Genomic DNA, 23,728 nt, shown 5'->3' on the forward strand with positions numbered 1-23,728 from the left:
GAGTAACTGTACATCTCTTTGAGCCCACTGGGGAAAGCGATTAATAAATGGAAAGTATTATTATTATTATTATTATCTCTCTCTCTGTGTCCTCTCTTCTCGCCCCTCCTCTGCCCCCCTAGATTTCCCAGTGCCCCACCACCCAAAGCTTTCTGGCTATACCCCTGATTTATGGACCCAGAAGCCTCCAGTTGCTAACTTCTTAGGGATGCCACCTTTGGGTTGGGAAATACCTGGAGGTTTTGGGGGTGGTGCCTGAAGAGGGCAGGGTTTGGAGAGGGGAGGGGCCTCAGTAGGGGATACAATGCAGCAGACTCCATCCTCCAAAGCAGCCATTTTCTCCAAGGGAGCTGATCTCTTGTAGTATGGAGGTCAGTTGTAAAAGTGGGGAGCCTCCGGGCCCTGCCTGGAGGTTGGCAAGCCTACTTGTATACCCAGTTACAAACTGCTTCTCTTACCTTTATTCATACTTGTAAATGGCAGAGTATATTGGCCAAGGAAATCATTGGCAATCATACACATCCGATCTTCTACAATAAAGCGTATCAAGGCAAGATCCGGCACGTGAACGTTGAAGGTGAATATCTCATCCCATCTAGGATTAAAAGCTGAAACCAACGGGAACAAAAAAAAACTGTGAAGAGAGACAACATTCTCTGAGCAAAGCATCAGCTTAAAGCGTCAGCTGAGTTTCAGTTTGCTGGTGACACTGGCAGACCTGCAGAAAGACCCGCCCCCACAACAAATGTCCACTGCACGTGTCGGAGCTTTCACTGTGCTTTAGCGGGCTTTTGCCAAACTTTACCTCACAATTGGGAAGAAGGAAGGCTGCTCAGTTTCAATTAATGCAATTTGAGGAAGTTGTATGAAATAATCTGAAAACTGAAGATTTGGGTAGATTGTCACTAAAATTCTGTATATGGGAATCGTAATACCAGTGGCTTACAGGGCTATTTTTGGGCAGGATGCACAGGAAAAAGTTCCGACTGGCTTCAGAGTTGGCTACGCCCACTACAGTCAAAACCTCTGCATGCATGGCTCCTAGGGTTGCCAAGTGTACTTACCCTTGCCGGCGGGGGAGCCTTGCCGGGCTACAGGAGCTCTCCCAGGACATGCGCGCGCACGCGCCACCAGCACGTCACAGGAAGTGACGTGCTACATCGCTCATGCTGGGGGCGTGGCCCAGATCGTGGGGGGGGAAACCATATGGTTTTCCCCCGACAATCTGGGCCACGCCCCCAACATGAGTGACGTGGCTGCGTCACCTCTGGTGACGCAGCTTCAGGGAGCGGAGTTCCACCCGGGGCCCGATTCCGCCGCAGCGGAAATCGGGCCGTCAAAACGGGGGTTTCCCTGCCCCCACTTGGTAGCCCTAATGGCTACAGAGGGAAGGCCTGAAGAGCAAACCCCCACCCCCCGGCAACTTCGAGGCAGGTGGGCCAAGGGGGGCCCCTGGAAGGATCGGGGAGGCATTTAAATGCCTCCCCATGCCTTTCTCACCTGCCCAAGCCAAGGGACAGCATGGGGTGTGGCCTAATATGCTAATTAGCTGTGCTGTCATGGGTGTGGCCTAATATGCTAATGAGTTTTGCTGTTGTTATAGTCTATTAAGCTAATGAGTTCCTGCTGGGCTTTTCCTACAAAAAAAGCCCTGGTGGCTTATATATCACTACTCTACTCAATAATGATTGAGGCCTTCTTCCATAGGGTTGTCAGGTCCTACCTGGCTGCTGGCGGGGTGGCGGGGTTTCTATCCTTGCTTCAGGGGTCTTCTCCTATGGTCACCACAGAGTTTTTGCCGAAATGCTAGAGCATCCCCCACATGACGTGCCCGGCACCATGATGTCACCTCCATGCACGTCAGATGGTACAATCACATCACTTCCGGGCACATAAGGTGGGATGGGACTCTTTGGGGGTAGGGCTCCCCCCACCGGCCAGCTGGCCAGCAGCAGATTGGGGGCCCTGAAATTGGTGAAACCCCGCCCCCATCGCCCCCATCGGAGGGATAGCAACCCTCTTCTTCCAGCTGAAGGAGCCTTCGCCTGAGGGAGGTGGATCTTCCGCAGGAATTTATTTATTTATTTATTTTTCATATTTATACCCCGCCCTCCCCATGGCTACTTCCATCCATTGGAGGTGGGCCACTTAGCAGCTGCCACTTGTTTCTGAGGAAGGCTCCTTAGGCCAGAGGAAGGTGTTATGTATAGGTTTGCCAGCTCCAGTTGGCACCTGGAGATCTCCCGCTATTATAGTTTGTCTCCAGACGACCAAGATCAGTTCCCCTGGAGAGAATGGCTGCTTTGGAGGGTGGGCTCTATGGCATTATACCCTGCTGGGGTCCCTTCCGTACCTAAACCCCACTCCAACTCCAAATCTCCAGGTATTTCCCAACCCAGAGCTGACAACTTGCATATCCAGTCTCTCACAAAGAAGTCCGCATGACAAGGCCTCGGTAACAACCATTTTGAACATTATATACAGAGAGTGAGTATACCTCCCTCTGGTCTACCAACAAGCTGCACTTGTAGTATACGATGAACATGAGAACATAAGAAAAGCCCTCCTGGATTAGACCAATGATCCCTCTAGTCCACCATCTTGTCTCACACACTGGCCAACCAGTTCCTCTGGAGGGCCAATAACAGGGCATGATTCCCCTGATATTGCCTCCTGGCTCTCGGATTCAGAGGCTTAGTGCCTCTGAACGTGGAGGTTCCCCTCAGTCCCCATGGCTAGTACACATTGATAGACTTATCCACCACTCTGTATATTACAGAGGGTATCAAATGTTGCTGAGCACAGTCATAGAGAGCTGTACCAGAGTGCATGGGGAGCATCTGTGGCTGAGTTACTAGAAAGTAGCAGCGGGGGGAAAACACACTTCTCTCCAAAAGAAGAAAGCAAACTACTAGCATATACCTAGTGGGTCCAATCCATCATGTGTCATCCCACTCCAACTAGGAGCAGCATTCTGAAGGGCAGGGGTCATTTCCTGCAGGAGCGCACAGGACTGGAGCTCCGGCAGTAAAGAGCCCATGGGGCGGGCACATGCAACAAGCCCCACCCCCTGCTCCCAGCAACCCCGGGCCACAAGGAGCAAGAAGCAGCCAGGTAAGTTGCAGAGCCCCCCCCCCCCGATACCAATCCAGAACAGTCCAGTGGCACCTTTAAGGCCAAGGTTTATTCAGGTACAAGCTCTCCCTCCTCTGTAAGGGCAGATCTGCATGTTCCCCCCCCCATAGCTAGCAATCCAAAACAGTCCAGTGGCACCTTTAAGACCAAGTTGTATTCAGGTTCAAGCTCTGTCTCCTCTGCAAGAACAGATCTACACATTCCCCCCCCCCCCAAATCCCTACCAACCAAAACCAGCCCAGGATCTCCAGATGACCAAGATCAGTTGTCCTGGAAAGAACGGCTGCTTTAGAGGGTGGATTACATGGGATTATATCCTGCAAAAGGCCCCTCCCCTCCCCCAACCCCCCCTCCCCAGGCTCCACCCCCCCCCACACACACACAAGTCTCCAGGTATTTTCCAATCCAGAGCTGGAAGTCCTAGGTTAAGAGCAGGAGGCGAGGAAATTGCACTCTATGGACAAAATTCCCTCCCATCTACGGAAATCTCCAGTAGATCCAAGCCATAAGCATTTGATGTTATTGAAGTCAATTCGTGAACATCTTGCCCGGGCGTCGATCCTTGTGCTTACCGTTGTTCTTTATTACAGACGTCTGGTGCTTTGCCATATCTTCAGGAACACCGTGAATTTCTAGCCTGACTAACGGATGAGCCTTATTACTCTTGGAAAGGTTACTAGGAGGCAGCTGGTGACCACTAATAATCTGCATAAAGACAATCGTACATAAATTTTAATCTCAGAATGGAGAAAGAATCAACGCCGTTCCTTTGGGTCCCCAGCGCGGAGAAAGGTGGGGCAAAAATGAAATAAATAAATACTTTTTTTTCATATGGCAGCTGTGCCTTGTAGGGGAATGAAGAGCCTGTCTTTCTGCAAAACATACCTATTATTATTGATATATCTATCTATATATATTTAAAAATATAAATTTAACTTTCTCCAAAAAAAGGAGCCACAGCAGTTTACAAGCTTAACATATAAATTAAAATCAGTCAGCCATAATCACAGCCAGAATCAGAAGTAAATGTCTAAGAGGTTAATAGCAATCCAAAACCCTCCAAAAAACCTTCTATTACTTCCAGGGATTGCCAGCACTGCCTTAGTAAATGCCAGGAGATTTTTGAGGGTTGTTCCTAGGGGCAAGGTGGAGTCTGGGGAAGATGTGGCATCACTGCCTGGCAATGCTCTAGGAATTTCCCCTGATCTCTATGGTAAAGACCATAGAGACACAAGGAAATTCCTAGAGAGTCGCTATGGAGGTCATTCTTTCTCCCGCTTCTGAGTTTCTCAAGGGCGTGGGACTGGGACTGAGCGTTGGGTTTACTCACCACAAGCAGGCAAATGACATGCCTATCACCTCCAGAATTCTAATACAGAGGAGAGCTGTTTAAAATTCCCTTCTTGAGGCCAGTTTCAGAGAAAGGCAGGCTAAAAATGCTCTGGACAAATACATATTCTCCGGAGCTACTACAAATAAGGACTGTACTCAGGTCGTGATTGACCTCTACTGACCTAAGTGAGGGGAAACATTCAGCCAAAGGTACCAGACAGAACATAATGATTACATGGGACAATAATATTCCCAGTGCGGCCCACTGATCAGCTTCCAAAGATTCCCAGGTTTCTGCAGAATACAGTCTGACGCCACTATTCTACAACATTCTGTAAATGCTAAATATTATTATAACTGGACACAGCATGCATCGGTTAGATTCTCCCCCCCCCCAACTTTACATAACACAAGCAATGATATTTTCCAGTGCAATTCAAAACCAGGGACAAAGGTGTTTGAACGCTACATAATACGGCTCTTCACGGTGCCATAATCTATAAAGCTCCCCCCATTTTCGGCATTATCCACGTTAGCTACACCGAGGAGATTACTGTAATGTTGATTCCTACCGAGTTCAATCTTACTCTAAATGACAACAACAGGAGACCTGCATTAACTGCCATGGAAGGAAAGGGAAAAACAGTCGGCAATGATACTCGATTTAAATGCTTGAAAAGGAACTTGCTTTCCCTGAAAACAGCCAGAACGATACAAAACCAGCCCAATAGGGGATATCCGGGGTTAAATTTTGAATATGTAAAATCAGTAGACATCAAAACCATGCAGTGATAGGGTGGCTCTCAGTACCTAGCTTTTTTTGATGTTAGGAGTCAGTGGCTTTCGTATTATACTGCATAGAACAGGGTCTTCAACATGGTGCCCATAAGTCTCATAGTGCCCACTGATACCTTTTGTGGCACTTGCCAAGTATTTTGGGGAAATGGGAGGGACCAGGGTGGGACTTTTGCCCAGTGAGGCTTCTGATTGGCCAGTAGAGATTCGATTGGCTCTGCAAAAAAAAAAATTAAAAATGTGCCACCACAGCACAAGGATTTCCATTGTGTGACTGAAGGTAAACTGCGGCAGAAGAGGAGGAGGAGGAGGAGGAGGAGGTTGGATTTATACCCCACCCTTCACTACCTGAAGGTGTCTCAGAGCGGCTTACAATCTCCTTTCCCTTCCCCTTCTCCCCACAACAGACACCCTGTGAGGTAGGCGGGGCTGAGAGAGCTCTCTTGAGAACTGCCCTTAAGGGAACAGCTCTGAAAGAATTTGTAACTGACCCAAGGTCACAGCAGCAGCTGCATGTGGAGAAGTGGGGAATCAAACCTGGTTCTCCCAGATTACAGTCTGTGCTCCTAACCACTATACCAAACTGGCAGCCAGTTTGCGGCTGACTGTGTCCCCTGCAGCAGCCATTTTGTGGCAGCCATTTTGTGTCTGCACCCACCAGACTGTGTCAAAATTCCAAAGGTGCCCACAGACTCAGATTGGGGACCCCTGGCTTAGAACCTTGGGGGTTCCACAGATGCTTCTAAGGATCCCCAGTCAGTAGATCAGTCATGGCAGAGAATCTTTCCCTTAAGGCAATGCTAAAGTATTACACTCCCCCCCCCCAAAAAAACCCTTTATTCAGAGTAAATTGCTAAATTTTGCAAAGGCAGGCATTTGATTCAGTGCTGGTGTTGAGGAGGCAAGAGGAACTCTCCAGGATTAGACCAAGGGTCCATACATTCCAGCATCCTTTGTGCCCATGAGGACACAGAACTTATAGTTGCCTCCTGTTGCAGAGTCTCAGAATCTGGTGCTCAGAGGTGCGCTGCGAGCCTCTGAACATGGAGGTTCAATTCAGTCATCGTGACAGACCTCTCCATGAATTCCATTTAACCACCACCAATAGATCTGCCCTCCACAAATTCTATTTAACCGCCATAGACAGTCCTGTCAGCCACGAGTTCCATTTAACCACCACAGAGGGACATGTCCTCCTTGCATTTAATGTTAGGGTTTGCCAGGTCCAATTTTGTCCCCGACAGGGGACTTTGAGGGGCATTCCCAGAGGGGGTGGGACATCCCCAATACGATGACATCACATTGGGGGTGTCCCTGCTCCAAGCCCCGCCCCCAAGAACAATCGCTGGCGGCCACCCCTCTCCCTACCTCCTGCAAGATTCAAAGGGCCCGCCGATCGGGTGGAGGGCCCTTTAAATCTTGCAAGAGAGGAGGGAGAGGGGCGGCTGCCAGCCACATGCCTGAACTCCAAGCAGCATTGCCGCTTGGAGATTGGGCACACAGGGCCAGTCCCCACTAGCTGGAAGTGCTTAAGTGCTTCCATCCGGTGGCACCCCACACACCTGTGGTGCTGTCAGCTGGAGGGCCCTTTAAATCTCTCAAGAGAGAAGGGAGAGGGGTGGCTGCCGGTGTTCGGGCTTGGGGATGGGGATGAAGCCCAAAAAAGCGGGTAACCCCCCGGCCGGCCCCGGGGGTCTGGCAGTATCAGCGATGCTGCCATGGGGGTGGGGAGTTCATTCTGAGTCTTGTTCATTGTTATTGCATTCCTATCCCTGCTGCTATGCTTTTGCTGTAACGCTTATCTCTACAGATGTGCAGGAGGGCGTTGTGTTGTCTGGAGGGCTCCTATGTACCGTGAGAGACTCCTGGTTCCCAGCTTTAGCCACCTAACGGTTTTCTAGCTGGTCCTGCGCACAGGAGGGTAGCTAATTGGCCCATGCCATGGGGGGGGGGGGTGCATACGAATGCCCTATATCCTATTATGTTCAATGGTTCGCTGCCATTCTTAACAGTGCCTGTGTTACTGCATCTATAGCTTTGCAATAAAAGTATAACCGTTCCTGAATGCGTGTACTTTGTTGTTAGCTGTGGGTTCTGACTGGCAGCCCTATGTGTCAAGGTAACATTTATGCTCGACTTAAAGTCTAGTGGTTTTTGTTTTGTTTTAAATTTCTGGTTGGTTCTACAGCTCAAATCTGATTTCATTGTTTATTGAATGTCTCATCCTATTGATTTAAAAAAAAAACTCACTCTGTGTAATCCACCTCGAGTTCCCGGGATACAGGCGGACTATAAATTAATAAATAAATGAGTCGGTTCTGAATGATGTGAAGCAGTGGTTCCTTATCTTGAACACACTGCCAATCAGACGTATCTGTCAAACCCCCAATTTTTAGCATTAGCAGAAGGGGAGGGAAAAATTTTTTTGGCCTTAGCGCCATTTAATACAACATTTCACTAAATGCCGGCAAACATGAGAAAAGGATTCTTATTTTGTATCTAGGCCGGGGGGGGGGGGGGGGGGGGGGAAATCCGACTCCTGCAGAAAAAAAGAATCCAACCTTTGTATTTAATAACCTGTCAAATGTCTATGATAACTATTTGCAGCTAGCCGGCCATAGAATTTATAGTATTCAAGGCATTTCCAACAGCAAGCATAGGAAAGTACAAGGAAATATTGCAGATAATAAATCATACCCATTTGATTTATTTTTGTTCTCACAGGCAATTTCCCAGGACCGTCTCTGTACATGAACATCACAGCTCGCCCTGAAAGGTTTAATTCAATCTGCTATTTTTTTCACTCATTCGCGGTAATGTCCTAAATTGTAGCTGAAGAATTACCCAGGTGAACTGAGATCCACGTAAATAACAACACTTAATGGTGCTGTCGTGCAAGCAGACCGCAAAACTGTCTGGAAGTTTAGTTCAGTTCAGTTCATGTAGGCTACATGGTGGCTACCATTGTCCCAATCCAGCCACTTCTTACAAATATGAGGGGGTGTTCCAGTGGCCGTACAACGCACTCCCTGCCAGCAAAATGTTTCCTGGTGCACAGCTGCCTAAGAACAGGTCATCCGATGAGAACCAGCATGGTGTCACTGTTAGGGCATTGAACTACCGTAGGACTGGGAAAATCCAAGTTCACACTCCCTTTCAGCCCTGAAGCTTGTGAAGCAACCTTCAGCCGGTCACTCTCAGCCTAATCTAAGTCACAGGGCTGTTGTGGGGATAAAAACGACCATTGCAAAAATGATCAGTGAAAGTTTTGGCAAAAGTCCCTTACCTTTATCGTAAGTGTAACTGGATTGTATTTCCCAACGACATCAAATGGGTTGTACTGGGTATTCTTCTTTCTCAAGTACTCTGGTTTTAAGAGGTAGCCGGAACCACCGTTGTCCAAAAATTTCCCATTTTGTAGGTCCATCTGTTGTCCTGGTGTCTGGAAGTTTAAGGCCACTATTGAGGGGGGGAAAACATATTTATAATTGCATATATTAAGAACAGCCTTCCAGTCCGTATTTTGAAAACATACTCTGAAAACCTTGTTTTGTGACCATAATACATGTTTCAGACAATCAGAGCTCCCCCCTGTACTGGAAACCTACATCCATTTATTTCATTAAAAAAAATTGTATACTTATACATTTGTTAAAGGTGCAGTGTCTGAAATAGCTAAAAGAAGAGACACACAAATGTACTTTAAATTCAGCTCAGTTCAAGGGATTTTGACTATCACATACAAAGCCCTTCCTGGTCTTGGTACCTCACATCTGTGGGACCACCTCTCCCTCTACGCTCTGCCATGATAGCTTCGCTCATTGGAATGGGGGCTCCTGAAGGTACCACCTTGCAAATGGGCAAAATCAACCACTGTCCGTGCCCGGGCATTCTCTGGAATGGACCGCCTTATGAGGCCCACCCTCCCAGCTGTCTACAAACTAGGCAAAATTGAATTCTTTAGGAGAGGTTTTTTCACATACTTAACTAAGACTGTGCTGGACCTGGATGACCCAGGCTAACCTGACCTCGTCAGATCTCAGAAGCTGAGCAGGGTCGGCCATGGTTAGTAGTTGGATGGGAGACCACCACGGAAGTCCAGGGTTACCATGCAGAGGCAGGCAATGGCCAACCACCTCTATTCATCTCTTTTATTGACCCGGATGGCCTAAGCAGTCAGCTGTGACTCGATGGAATTTTCCACCAATTAGGAGGAAGAGGAGGAGGAGATTGGATTTACACCCCGCCCTTTACTCGGAGTCTCAGAGTGGCTTAAAAACTCCTTTCCCTTCCCCTCCCCACAACAGACACCCTGTGAGCTAGGCAGGGCTGAGGAGCTCTGTGACGCCCTCCTTATTGGGGAGGACTGGTTTCCCTTTAAAAGTGTTCTTTATTTCCTTCTACTAGGTATATACGGCTGCCAGCAGGAAATTTAAGGCTTTCAAACCTTTATACTTTACTGTTGCTCTTACTATTTTGGTAGACCGAGTACAAGGCTTACGAGGAACTATGTGGTCCTGAGAAAGTATTTCTTTCAGAGCTGGTATATTTGAATAAAAGAGGATTTATTGAAATAATTTATAAATAAAAGGGTAGAACAAGGTATCTAATAATGTGTAATTAATGAACCATTGCTTGGTGTATCACACACAATATGCTCCCTTACTGACAGGGATCTTTCAGGTAACTTTGTAACACTTTAACTCAAGATCATATATTTTCACTGTTTCTCTCCAGTTTATCAGGACATACAGCCTTTCTTTAATTAAACGTTCATTTACTTTTTCCTATTCTCTTAGCCTTCCTTCTGTTTCTCACTGAACTAACTTATACCATACAGGACTGCTTCTAACTTCCTTCATACCCAGAACTAACTGCTTGTCTCACTCATTCCCCACACAGAACTAACTGAACTTATCAACTGTCAACATGTAACTGTCAAACCTGACTGACATACATACTCATCCACTCATTGTCACTTCCAAAACCCCTCCCCCTCTCTGTCAACCACCAATCATACCACGCTTGCTTCTCTCAACCACTCTAGTCTACTTACCACCACCATGCAACCAAACTTTTAAAAAGACACACACTCACATAAACTAGGAATCATTATGAGCTCTTTCGAGAACTGCCCTTTCAAGAACAGCTCTAGACAGAACTATGGCTCGCCCAAGGTCATCCAGCAGCTGCAAGTGGAGGAGTGGGGAATCAAACCCTGTTCTCCCAGATTAGAGTCCGCGCACTTAACCACTACACCAAACTGGCTCTCTGTAACTAAATGCTTCAAAAAGATGCTTCAGTAAAGGCTTGGAGACTGTGTGTAGTACATACTGTCTGTTGATGTAAATATTATCCTACTATGTAATTCCTGCATCATTTAATCTACCTTGCTAATGCTTATTCTTTGTCTCAGCTCCATTTTCAGATCTCTGCTATGCAGAACCTTATTGTTTCATTTACTGGACATCCCATCCTATCGATTGTATTTGACACAAACTGTGTAATCCGCCCTTGAGTCTCAGTGAGACAGGCGGGCTATAAATAAACACATAAATAACATTTTACAGAACTAATAAAGCCCTTCGCCGCTTCCCCCATTCCATTCTGGATATTGCGGTGACATTTACAAAGCGCCCAATTTTCTGTAATGCGGGCCGCGAGAGCCTTGAATGGCACTCCATTAATAATCCTTTCCTGCCAGGAAGATGTCCGCCACCAGTAACGGATCCAGTCACAGTGTTCCGTGCCAAGGAGCTAATATCACCAAATGGATCAATTTGTCTTTTGTTTTGCATTACGCAGATGCCATTAAGGATGACCAAGAACGAACACCAACAACTGTTGCGTGTTGTAGAGGAAAGAGATCATTCACCGCCGAACATAACAAACCATGTGGCAGCATGTAATGATGTTGTTGCTCGTGTTAAACTATGATGTGGGAGGCCCGGGTTCAAATCCTTGCTCTGACACAGAAGCTCACAGGGTGTCCTCGGGCCAGTCACTTTCTCTCAGCCTAACTTTCCTCAGAGAGTTGCTTTTTGTGAGGGTAACATGGAAGGTGGGATGATGGCTGGGTTTCTGCCTGAGAGAAAAGTGGAGTATCTGTATACTGTTTCCAAAGTGTTACCCCCATCTGTGGATATCTAAATCTGCAGATCTGGGACACACTCACCCAAAACAGATTTTCCAGTAAATTTGGGTGACCCTCAATGCAAAATAGCATTCTTTGTGCAAGTGCAGAGAATGCTCTTTCTTTCGTACCTTCAGTGTGGTGGAACCAGAGGTCGATTCGGGGGGGGGTCGTGGGGGATCGCAGTTCCCCTGGGTGAGGGGTGGGGGACGGGGCACACGACGAAGCCCCACCCCCTGCTTCCATCCGCCCCGCTTCCGGCCCTCATTCAGCCAGGAGGAGGTAGGAGAAGAGGGAGGGTAAGTTGCTTCCTCCCTGCCTCTCCCCACCCCTGCCTGGGGGCAGGGAGGGCCTTGGCGGGGCTTCCTCGCACTCCCGCCAGCCTTGCAGGTACACTGCTGGGCCTTATGATGTCAGGGGTGTGGCATATGCTAATGAGTTATGCTAATGAGTTCCCCTAGCTCTTTTTCTACGAAACGACCCCTGGGTGGAACCCAGGAGATGCGACTGGCCCGGCAATGGTGAAGCAGTCCAGGGGCTGAACCAGGTGCAGCAGCTGCAGGAGAGCTCAGGTGCCACACCAGATCTGGCGAGAAAGTGGGGGGAGATGGGATTTCCCACCTCCTGTGAGTCTTGTGGGCCCCCACTTGTAACAATGTAAACTTTCCCAGCTTTCATGGGAAGAAGAGGAGGAGGAGGAGGAGGAGGAGGATTTATACCCTGCCCTTCACTTGGAGTCTCAGAGCAGCCTACAATCTCCTTCCCTTCCTCTCCCGACAACAGACACCCTGTGAGGCAGGGGCTGAGAGAGCTCTCTTGAGAACTGCCCTTGAGAGAACAGTTCTGAAAGAACTTGTGACTGACCCAAGGTCACCCAGGTGGCTGCATGTGGAGGAGTGGGTATTCAAACCCGGTTCCCAGATTATAGTCCTCCGCTCTTAACCACTACGCCAAACTGGCTCACGGTCAAGAGTAGGAAGGCAATATTTGGTAACATGTTGACATTTCTGGAACCCACATGCCTGCTTTAAAGGTTAGTGCTGCAGAATTGCTGTTGCAAAATTTTGAGGATGGCTTTGCCATTCCCCTCCCCCTGCAATATGTTCATTATCATCAGCACAGTCTTTAGACTGTTTCTCACAGGCGTCACATGAACAGAGGCATTTCTTTAAAAAACAAATCCCCAAACAACATGCAACCCTCCTTGGTGATCCTTTGTACGGGAAAGCCATTACAAAGAGATGGTGGCAAAGGAAAATCATGCTACCTCTCCTTGGTTTGGATTGCTGGCAAGTCTCCTAGCCCGAACCCAACTTTCTCCATGCATTTTTCCTGCCTGTGGGTCAGCTACTGGCCGGCTAAATGGTCCGTCTCTGGGGGCGGGACTCAGTCCAAGCAGTTCCAGTTGCTGATCGATAAGAGGCATAAATTCCCAGCTTTGTGTGTGTGTGTGTGTGTTCAACCAAAATGCATAAAAAACATCCTCTTCCTAACTTATTTACTTGATTACAAAGCCCTGACCATTCCAATCCCATTCCAAAGCCTTTTATTGGCATATAAATAAAGATACAGTAATCTAAATTGCCGAATAACATCACAGAGTAGCATCATAAAAAAACCTAATTCATAATATCATTTATCAGGCCGTAGGGCCATGGCACTGCAGAGAAACTTTGCTGCTATTTCAGTTATTTCTGTATCTGAGTTATCGAGCAAGAAAAGGAGCTTAAAATCATCAGGGGTCTCTAAAAAAAAATGGCCTAATATGGGATATAGAAGATCCCGACGGGACGCCAAATAGAGAGGGCACTGGAAGAGGACATGGGCAACAGTTTCAACACAATCCTTCATACAAGGGCAGCACCTGCTAGGATAGGGAATCCCTTGGAATCTGCCAGATAAGATAGCTGAAGGAAGAACATTAAATCTAGCCAAGGATATGGCTCTACGCAAATTTGGAGCTATGAGTTGATAGAGGTATACTGCTGGAAGATTTGCATTAGGAATAATCCCCAGATGTAAGGGAGAACAGGTTCTCTTAGCCAGGCTATAAAGAGTTTGTAGCTCTGATCCCAATAATCTAGATATAAAGCCCTGACCTGGATGGCCCAGGCTAGCCTGACCTCATCAGATCCCGGCTGCTAAGCAGGGATGTCCCTTGTTAGTACGTAGATGAGAGGCCACCAAGCAGGGCCGTCGCTAGCCAAGGCTAAGCCCCCCTCAGATGTGCCCAGCCCCCTGTCAGACTCCTGCAGCAATCAGTTCCCGACAGCTTTCATTCAAAGAAGGAAAGTTCATTGAGACACTGAGAGCATGCAGATCTCTTAACCATCTCGTGTTAGAAACTAAACAAAAGCGTGCGAACAGTTATACAGTATTCAAGGAGGCCCCCTGATGGACCAGGGCCAATCAGTAGGGTTGCCAGGTCTGGATTGGGAAATACCTGGAGACTTTGGGGGTGGAGCCAGGAGAGGGCAGGGTTTGGGGAGGGGAGGGGCCTCAGCATGGTCCAGTGCCACAGAGTCCACCCTTCAAAGCAGCCATTTTCTCCAGGGGAGCTGATCTCTGTCAGCTGGAGATCGGTTGTAAAAGCGGGAGATCCCCAGGCCCCACCTGGAGAGGCTGGCAGCCCTACCAATCAGGGACCAGGAAGAAGCCCGCCAAAATAGCGGGCTACTTTTCCCAAGAGAAAGGCTACACCAGGGAGTGAAGGTCATGCAGAGCTAACAGAAACATAGAAGACGCAGCAGAATCGAAACTTAACATTCCAGAGTCACCCCCCCCCCCGCTCCCATGGCAGACAGGGCTTGAGAGAGGCCTAGCTGACACCCCCTTCCTGGTGAATGTCAGACCCTCCACTTCCCTCCCAGCGAAGCCTACGGCTGCCGCCGCTCTGAGCTCTTCACTGCAGGTGTGCGGAGAAAGCCCATGGCCAGAAGGAGGAGAAGAGGAGAACAGAGGGCCGAGGAAGTGAGCGCAAAGCCGGCTCCACCCCCAGCCCCCAGCACGTGCAAAGGGCCTGGCTGCTGGTTGGGAGGGTGAAGTGAGTTTTAGCCAGCCAGCCAGCTGCTTGCACTTCTGTCCTCCTGACCAGCAGCCAGGCCCTTTGCACATGCTGGGGCTCGCTTGGCCCTCCCTTGTCATCTTCTCCCCCCCCCCCCCCATGTGCTTGTGAGCCCGTGTGGTGTAGTGGTTAGGAGCGCAGACTCTAATCTGGGAGAACCAGGTTGGATTCCCCACGCCTCCATATGCAGCTGCTGGTGTGACCTTGGGTCAGTCACAAGTTCTCTCAGAGCTGTTCCCTCACAAGCAGATCTTGCAGAGCTCTCTCGGCCCCACCTTCCTCCCAGGGTGTCTGTTGTGGGGAGAGGAAGGGAAGGAGATTGTAAACTGCTCTGGGACTCCTTCAAGTAGTGAAGGGTGGGGTATAAATCCAAACTCTTCTCCTGCTTTCTGTGCACACCTGGAGTGAAGGGCTCGGAGCGTCCGCAGCTGTAGGCTTCCTTCACCCTTCCCGACACAGAGCTGCTGTTGAGTTAAATAGCACTTGAGTTAAATTGCACACAGCACTGTCCTCTGCCAGGAACTCTGCCAAGCCTCTAAAAGCAACACTATCTACAATACTGAAAGTCTCCATTGATATAATTTAGTTAATTAAATTAACCACCGTGCCCCCTTCCCCCCCCCCCCAAAAAAAAGGTTCAGCTGCAGGGCTGCCACCGAGGAAGTCCAAGGTTGGTATGCAGAGAAAGGCAATGGAGAACCACATCTGTTTGTCTTTTGCTTTGAGAACCCTACAGGGTCTCCATAAGTTGGCTGTGGTTGATGCTACTTTCCGCCACCAAAGTTGTAGTGCATTTTATGCTGTTTCCATTGTATGATTTAATTTTGAGACCATCTCAGCCATGCTTTGGAGGGAGCAATACATGCATGTGTTAAATGAATTCATGGTCAGGAAAGAGGTTCCAGAGTAACCGAGCTACAATATATAGATTGAGAGAATCCTCTGAAGACCAAGGGACGGGTACAGAACTGTTGTGTTCACTGACATTTAGGATACGGTGGTAACTGACAGAGAAGTCATTCTGAGGACTGGTGTGCATTTTTTGCAGCTAAATGTGAATGACTAACATGCGTTACACACAGTGCATTTGCCCAGGCCCACATGTTTGGAAACATGCATGGGATCACGGTAGGACTGCTAACTTTCAAATGGGGGAGCTGGAGTTCTCTTGAAATTACAACTTACCTGCAGACAGGGCTGTAGCTAGTGCGGGGCCCATGGGGCAATGCCCCCTCCCAAATTCACAATGCCCCCCCCCCCGGCAGCAAACCAAGCAGACTGGCTTAAGCGGGTTCACCAAGGGCAGTTGAACTACAAAGGGACGGCTCTGGGGTGGTTCTGCTAAGCGCAGCCAGAGGAAGGGGACAATGAGTCACCAGCCTTCCCGGGCCGTTCCCCTCGAAAAGTGAAAGCCACGCTCCTTTGCAGATGCAACTGAAACAGCCCAACTGAGATTGCTCAGTGGCAGGCCTGCCCCAAAAGCAGCAGAGCCCACCTTCACAGCCATCGGTTACACCCTTCTCTTCCCATCGGAAATGGCTCTGGGGAGACCCTTTCCCCACCCCCTTCAGGGGCAGCAGCAATGGAAGACCTTTGACTCAGCCTCTTGGCGAGCCATCCCAGTGGCCTATTGAATGCCCTGAAGTTCCACCGGCAACCTCCACCCAGCCCAGAGGCCACCAATGGCTGGCAAGAGGGGCTTATGGAATGACTTGAGGAGGCAGGGAGGCACCAGAGATGCCAGTGGCTCCTTTTTGCCAAGGCGTGGGCCTGAGTGCCAAGTCTGTCCTGTCAGGAAGTCCGTCCTGTCAGGAAGTCCGTCCTGTCAGGAAGAAGACAGGTTGCTGGCCCGCCCCTTTTCTCCCTGCATCATCGGCCATGGCGCCTCCCTCCCTCCGACCAAGAAGCCCCCTCATTGCTCCCTCCCACAAAAAAGGTCTAGCTAGGGGGCTGTCTGCAGATCAGTTCCCCTGGAGAAAACGGCAGCTTCTGAGGGAGGACTCTGTGGCCTCACATCCCAACTTAGCCCCTTTCCCTTCCCGAAAATGTGTCTTCCCCAGGCGCTGACCTCAGATCTCCAGGAATTCACTAACCCTGAGTTGGCAGCTACAGTGTTGGCCTCCAGGTGAGTTCACAGGTATGTTAGTCCTTCAGAAGGCAAATTGCCGTTTGGATTGCGGAGATGGCTTACATTGAGAAAATGGCACTGAGGGTTACACTCCCTCTCCTCCAGCGCTTGGGTGCTGATCTTATAAGAGTGAACAGTGGCTGTTTCCGTTTTCCAACAAAACTGGAATTCCTCGCCACAGATCTCCCATGCATCGTCAAGTTATCCCTAAAATGTATCCCACTTTTCCTCATTACCATGCCTTTCTGCCTTCAGTCTGGCACCATCTCCTGCCAACCTAGCCGTTCGAAAGCAAGGAATTGAAAGTAGATAAATAGGTACCGCTTTGGTGGGAAGGTAACAGCGTTCCGTGCGCCTCGGCATTTAGTCATGCCGGCCACATGACTACGGAAACGTCTCTGGACAGGTCTGGCTCTTTGTCTTGGAAACGGAGATGAGCACTGCATCCCTAGAGTTGGATTCAACTGGCTTTCGAGCAAGGGAACCTTTACCTTTACCTTTAGGGTTACTGTAAGGACCTTGGTATTTTCCTGCATTTAAAACAGGCCTGACCTGCAAGTTCTGTTTTTCGTGTGTTGGAGAGACATTTGATTAGACTCTGGCCTTTACCTCAGCAAGCGGAGGGGGCTCTCATCTCGTTTCCTTTATTTAAATACCTGATGGAGGGAGCTTTGACCCTCAAAAGATTACACCCTGGAAATCTTATTGGTCTTTAAGGTGCTGCTGGTCTTGAATCTTGGTCTTCATTATTTCGGTTGTTCTTAATAAAAGGAACTACATCGAATCATAGAACCATAGAGGTGGAAGGGACCTCCAGGGTCATTATTTATTTATTTATTACATTACATTTCTTAATTGCCTAATGCCCGCAACCTTGGAGCTCTAAGTGATGTGCAACATTCTAAAACCATAATATATATATATATATATGTACAGGATTAACCCACTCAGTCCAGGGTTGCGAGGGAATCCAGTATTTCAGCACATTAAACAACAATCCACGAGACAGTCTATACTATCTCTGGTCTTCACAACGATTTGCCACCAGAATCTCTTCACAAGAGTCCCCGCCTCGCCTAAGGGCAGAGATTCAATCCCTTAGTTGGCATCTGGGACTTACACATCAGCAGCTCTACTCAGAGGTGCACACTATTTACTCTCTCACAATGGTAGCTTTGTGGTCAGCGTTAGACACAAGATTTAGCCTTGGAGTTCAGTTACAGCACCAGAGATAATTACAAATATGAATGATCTTTATTCAGTACAAAGCATAGCACTCAGACGACTAGAGGGTACAAAATAACAAAGCCTATGGCTATTTTGCCCTTACTACACATTTAAGCAGATTCATAGTTACCAAATTCAGGAACATCCAACAGTCCAAGATAGTCCAAGGTACATAGTACAGTTAGACACCAAGGGATTTTGAAGAGAAATCCCATCTTTGCACAGGTATGTAGTCTCAGTCTGTTCAGAGATACAGATCCACAGTAACAAAAAGGTTGCTCTTTGTTCCAAGAGTCAGCATTCCAGGATGCAATAACACAAGCAATAGCAGGAGGAGAGAAGAGAGCGAAGAGAGCTCTCTCCCATACAGACCAACAGAATTATAGTCCCCTGCCCAGTCATAATTAGCTGTGGCCATCAGCCAATAACGAGCGGACAGGGTGTGTGCCCAATTGATGGTTGCCATAGCTGCTTGTGGGTATTGGCTAGGGGTTTGGGGGCCTGCCTGCAGTCAGGTGACCCAAGTTCCAGCTTTCTTCATGGTGTACATGACATGTTCCATGTAGGCCAGGAGCCCTCAAGTCTGGCTCTTAGCAGATAGGTGTTAAGGAATGTGGGTATATGGCATGGCTATTAGGTAGTTCAGACCATTTGGTCTCACACTAGACAATTTGGGGCTGCAACAGGAAGCAGAGACACAGAATGTCATCACAGGAGAAGGCATGTGAATTTAGAAAGCAATATTTCTATACAATATAAAATCGTATTGAGCATTATACAATAATTAAACACAAGTGGCGGAAAAAAACGGCAGTTCCTTCCCATCTGGTCTGTGAGTGCTTTGCATGGAGGGGGGGGGAGACTCCACAGGAGCCGGGGTCCCAGGTAGGGTCCCAGCTATGATGTCAATCATCGCTGTCCTCAACCAAACACCTGGCAGAACATCTCTGCCTTTCAGGCCCAGAGGAATTGCATAAGATACATTAGAATACATTATTGAAAACAGATATTGAAAACAGGTATTGAAAACAGGTATTGAAAACAGGTATTGAAAACAGGTATTGAAAACAGGTATTGAAAACAGGTATTGAAAACAGGTATTGAAAACAGGTATTGAAAACAGGTATTGAAAACAGGTATTGAAAACAGGTATTGAAAACAGGTATTGAAAACAGGTATTGAAAACAGGTATTGAAAACAGGTATTGAAAACAGATCAGCCAATATCATAATGCCCCTATATAAATCAATGGTGCGACCTCATTTGGAATACTGTGTGCAATTCTGCTCACCACACCTTAAAAAGGATATTATAGTTTTGGAAAAAGTGCAGAAAAGGGCAACTCAAATGATAAAGGTGTTGGAACACTTTCCCTATGAGGAAAGGTTAAGGCGCTTGGGGCTCTTTAGCTTGGAGAAACGACAAATGAGGGGTGACATGATCGAGGTTTATAAGATTATGCATGGGAAAGAGCAGGTAGAGAAAGAAGTACTTTTCTCCCTTTCTCACAATACAAGAACTCGTGGGCACTCCATGAAATTGCTGAGCGGTCGGGTTAGAACGGATAAGAGGAAGTACTTCTTCACCCAAAGAGTGATTAACACATGGAATTCACTGCCACAGGAAGTGGTGGCGGCTACAAGCATGGACGGCTTCAAAAGGGAATTAGATAAGCACATGGAGCAGAGGTCCATCAGTGGCTATTAGCCACAAGGTATAGGTAGGGGCTCTGGGGCAAGTGATGCTCTGTCCTCTTGGTGCTTGGGGGGGGCAACAGTGGGAGGGCTTCTAATGTCCTGGCCCCACTGCTGGACCTCCTGATGGCACTGGTATTTTTGGCCACTGTGTGATACAGAGTGTTGGACTGGCTGGGCCTTTGGCCTGATCCAACATTGGCATCTCTTATGTTCTTATTATGTTCTTATAAGATCCTGCAGGGCTCTGATGTTATTTGGCAGAGTTCCACCAGGTCAGGGTCAGGTCATCTAGTCCAGCCCCCTGCACAATGCAGGAAATTCACAAATACTTCCCCCCAACACAATAAAAAACTTCTTTTTTTTAATTTTGGGGATTTTCTTTGGACCAACATGGCTTACCTGAAACCAACAGTCTTCTAGCTCCACGGTCTCTTTAGCCTTACTGCCTCCTTAGGTGCCTAGCAATTCTTGACATCCTTGGTTCACACCTTACCATTTTTATCCTAAACCTAGGTTTGCCAATTTCCAGGAGGTTTTACAAGAACTGCTGGGACTCCCAGTGTAAACGAGTTGACAGAGGCAAAGAAACACCGAGTGTATGGCCGTTACAAGCACTTAACTGCAATACATCCAGACTTATTTTTTTTCCCTTTCCTTTTGAGTAATGTTTATAAATTATATAATCAAATCATAAAGTGTCTAAGCAATTTCAGGGTAATTATTATAGTCTCAAGCAGTGTTCCCTCTAAGCTGAGTTAGTGTGAGCTAGCTCACCGTTTTTCAGCCTCCGGCTCACACATTTTTGTCTCCGCTCAGGAAGGAGGGCTCCAGAGCAAACTAATTTATGCAGTAGGCAAATCACTCACTCACAGCTTTTATACCAGTAGCTCACAAAGTAGAATTTTTGCTCACAAGACTCCACAGCTTAGAGGGAACATTAAGTTTAAAAATTCTTACAATCAGAGAAGCTCACAGCAGTAACTTCTGCTATTCACAACATGCAATTCACAATCACATAAAGGCATTCGCAGGCACAATATAAAAGGGACAGTCTCAAGCAACATGTCCTTTACAATACAAGTTAAAGAAACAGTTCCTAAACAGTTCAGCTCCCACAACAAATGTTGTATAAATGAATATTACAATAGTTTTTAAACCAGAGATATTCCTGTTAAACTGTCTACCAGATGACTTAGATAAGAACCATAGATACTTTTTTTTACATGTTATAACAGCAACCAGAATCTTATTTTCAGTGACATGGAGGACATTGAAAATCCCAGTGCTTAATGAGTTGATAAGGAAGATTATGGAATGTGCTGAAATTGACAGATTGACAAATATACTAAAAGGAAAAATGGAAGAAGAATTTATGGGACCATGGAGGGCATTTTATGACTGGTTAAAACATAAGTACTGAGAAACGAAGACTAAATGAAGAACAATAAGAAAGATGGTTATAACAGTTGTGAAACTTTCAGGAGAAGATTTGCATGTAGAATGTTAAATTGGATTTTTATGTATAACTCTGTACTCTTCCCCCCCCCTTCTTTTCCCTTTCCCCCTTTCTATATATAAACTAATAAAACTCTTAAAAACATATGTTGCCTTAAAAAATACCATGCTGTCCTGTAACGTTGCAGATGGAATACATGCTCCTTGATGACGTGAGTTTTGGCTCTTGGAAGCTTATGCTGGAACAAATGTTAGTCTTTTTAGCTGCCAACAGGCTTTGGTTCTACAATGTTTTCTGAAGGCACATACCCATTTGACAACCGACACTCCAGAATTCTTGGGGGTCGTAGTTTGAAGAGCCTGTCCGTGTCCCTTTGGGGTAGATCCGGGTGATGAACCGGCACGTGTGCAAGACGAAATTTTTGGCTGTGAAAAGAAATTGCCACAATCGTTTTTACAAAGGAAAGCATTAAAAACGGCTGACCCGATATTCTTAAAAGTTATACTTAAATCTGAGAGCTAATTCGATGAGTAATTCTGACAAATCCACCGTACGATATTTATGCTACTTCCCCCCCCCCATAGTTTATTTTCCCCTGCATCTGTATTATAAACTCATATTCGAAAGTGATGGATTTAAGATGCATAGGAGCTGTGGAAAGCCACAATCGGCATGACCAGCCACTAAGCAGCAGCAGCAGATGCTGGAATACAGTATCAGGCATCAAATGCAACAGAAGAAATCTCAGCTTTTATTTTTTGAGACACAAGGCTGCAGTCGCACATGAAGCTACCTTATATTGAAGCGGGCCATTGGTCCATCAAGGTCAGTATTGCCTGTTCAGACTGGCAGCATCTTTCCAGGGTCATTCACATCACCTATTGCTGGATCCTTTTAACTGGAGATGCTGAGGATTGAACCTGGGACCTACTGCATGCAAAGCAGAGGCTCTTTCCAGGGCCGTAGCTAATGCGGGGCATGTGGGGCACTGCCCCCTCCCGAATCCCTGCATGCCCCACAGCCGATTCTTGTGCGCCCCTCTCCCGATTCCCAGGAGCAGGCTGTGCACAGAGCAAACAAGGAGAGAACTGACTGGCCAGTTGGACTAGATGACCCTGGAGGTCCCTTCCAACTCTATGGTCCTATGATCCCCATCTGCTGCCCACCTGAGAGCCACTCACCTGCTGCCTGCTTGAGCAGAGGCAAGAGCAGCACTTTGCTCAATGGAGCCCGGAGGGGTGCGAGGGGAAGGGGGCAGGCAGGTACCACAGCGGTGCTGTAGCCCAGCTCCATGCAGTCCAGCCAGTCTTCCCCAGGCTGCACAGCAGCCTGTTAGCCATGAGAATGAAGCCGAGCCTGCAGGCGGCTGCCTGGTCCTGCCCCTGCCGCCGCCGATCCTCCTGCTGGGACTTTGGGGTCAGCAGACAGAAGCCATGGTGGGTTCTCCGCTTTGCCTCCCAGGGGGAGGGCGACGGCTAAGCTGGGGAGGGAGAGGAAGGAAAGAAGGGGGGAGCTGGCTCTCCCGCTCTCAGCTGGTGTGCCGGCGCTTCCTCCTCGCCCTCCTGCTAGCCCCCGGGGCCCTCGTTGCAGGGGGACAGAGGGAGAAGAAGGAAGAGACTCTGCTCCCTGCATCTGCCAGAAATATCCCATTCAGTTGGGCTCAGGGATAACGACCAGGCCTATAGCTAGGAGGGTGACATGGCGGGGTGGGTGGGTGGCTCTTCTATTTTTATTTTATTTTATTATTTTTGTGGCATCAAAAGTGACGTCGTCCCTCACCCCCGGTGCCCCAGTGACCCATACCGAAAACAGAGGAGAAGAAGAAGAGATTAGATTTATACCCCGCCCTTTACTACCTGAAGGTAGTCTCAGAGCGGCTCACAATCTCCTTTCCCTTCCCTTCTCCACAACAGGCACCCTGTGAGCAGCGCTCCCTCTAAGCTGTGGAATCTTGTGAGCAAAAATTTTACTTTGTGAGCTGCTGGCATTAAAGTTGTGAGGGAGCAATTTGGCTACTTTTGCTCTGGAGCCCTCCTTCCTGAGCTAAGACAAAAATGGGTGAGCTGGAGGCTTAAAAAACTGTGAGCTGGCTCACACTAACTCAGCTTAGAGGGAACACTGCCTGTGAGGTAGGTGGGGCTGAGATAACTCTTTTGAGAACTGCTCGTGAGAGAGCAGCTCTGAGAGAACTGTGGCCTGCCCGAGGTCACCCAGCAGCTGCATGTGGAGTCTAGCTAGGGGGCTGGCTCTTCCACTGAGCCACAGCCCCTCCCATAAAGCTGCCTTATACTGAAACAGGCCACTGGTCTATAAAGTTCTGTACGATCTATTCAGACTGGCAGGGGCTCTTCAGGGTCTCAGGCCGAGGTCTTTCACATCACCTATTGCCTGGTCCTGGGGGATGCCGGGGATTGAACCTGGGACCTTCTGCAATGCAAACAGAGGCTCTTCCACTGAGCCACAGCCCCCACTCACACAATCAAGTGAAAAGCTTGACATATCTAAAAACACTGGGCTTGATCCAGCCGAGTGAAGCGCCTTTCAGTCCCGGGGATCATGCCTGGAGTCCCTGATTCAAAGGGCCCTCAGAGGCATACCAGGATCCCTCATCAGTGCAATTCCTCCATCAATCCCAGTGCAAAATAAAGCAGATTCACACCAGTCTGTTTCGCTTACTGAAAGAATGGCCAAGCACCTTAGAGCACCATGTGTGCACAGAGCTCCCAGGCCCCGAAAGTGTAACACGGGGGGGGGGGGGGCC

The 23,728-nt window shown here is 48.0% G+C and overlaps 1 protein-coding gene across 1 annotated transcript in view; it reads right to left on the reverse strand.

Moving 5' to 3' along the window:
- Window positions 1–438: 438 nt before the first annotated feature.
- Window positions 439–23,728, reverse strand: part of LOC107121264 (1-phosphatidylinositol 4,5-bisphosphate phosphodiesterase zeta-1-like) — a 64,595-nt gene continuing 41,305 nt past the window's right edge. The window contains exons 10-13 of the mRNA XM_015424149.1: window positions 21,276–21,392; window positions 8,549–8,721; window positions 3,708–3,840; window positions 439–608 (exon numbers count right to left, since the gene is read on the reverse strand). Of these exons, the coding sequence (XP_015279635.1) occupies window positions 439–608; window positions 3,708–3,840; window positions 8,549–8,721; window positions 21,276–21,392 (593 nt within the window). The remainder of the gene's footprint in view (window positions 609–3,707; window positions 3,841–8,548; window positions 8,722–21,275; window positions 21,393–23,728) is intronic.

Source organism: Gekko japonicus, unplaced genomic scaffold, assembly GCF_001447785.1.
Source record: "Gekko japonicus isolate JY-2015 unplaced genomic scaffold, Gekko_japonicus_V1.1 scaffold1317, whole genome shotgun sequence".
Lineage (NCBI taxonomy): Eukaryota > Metazoa > Chordata > Lepidosauria > Squamata > Gekkonidae > Gekko > Gekko japonicus.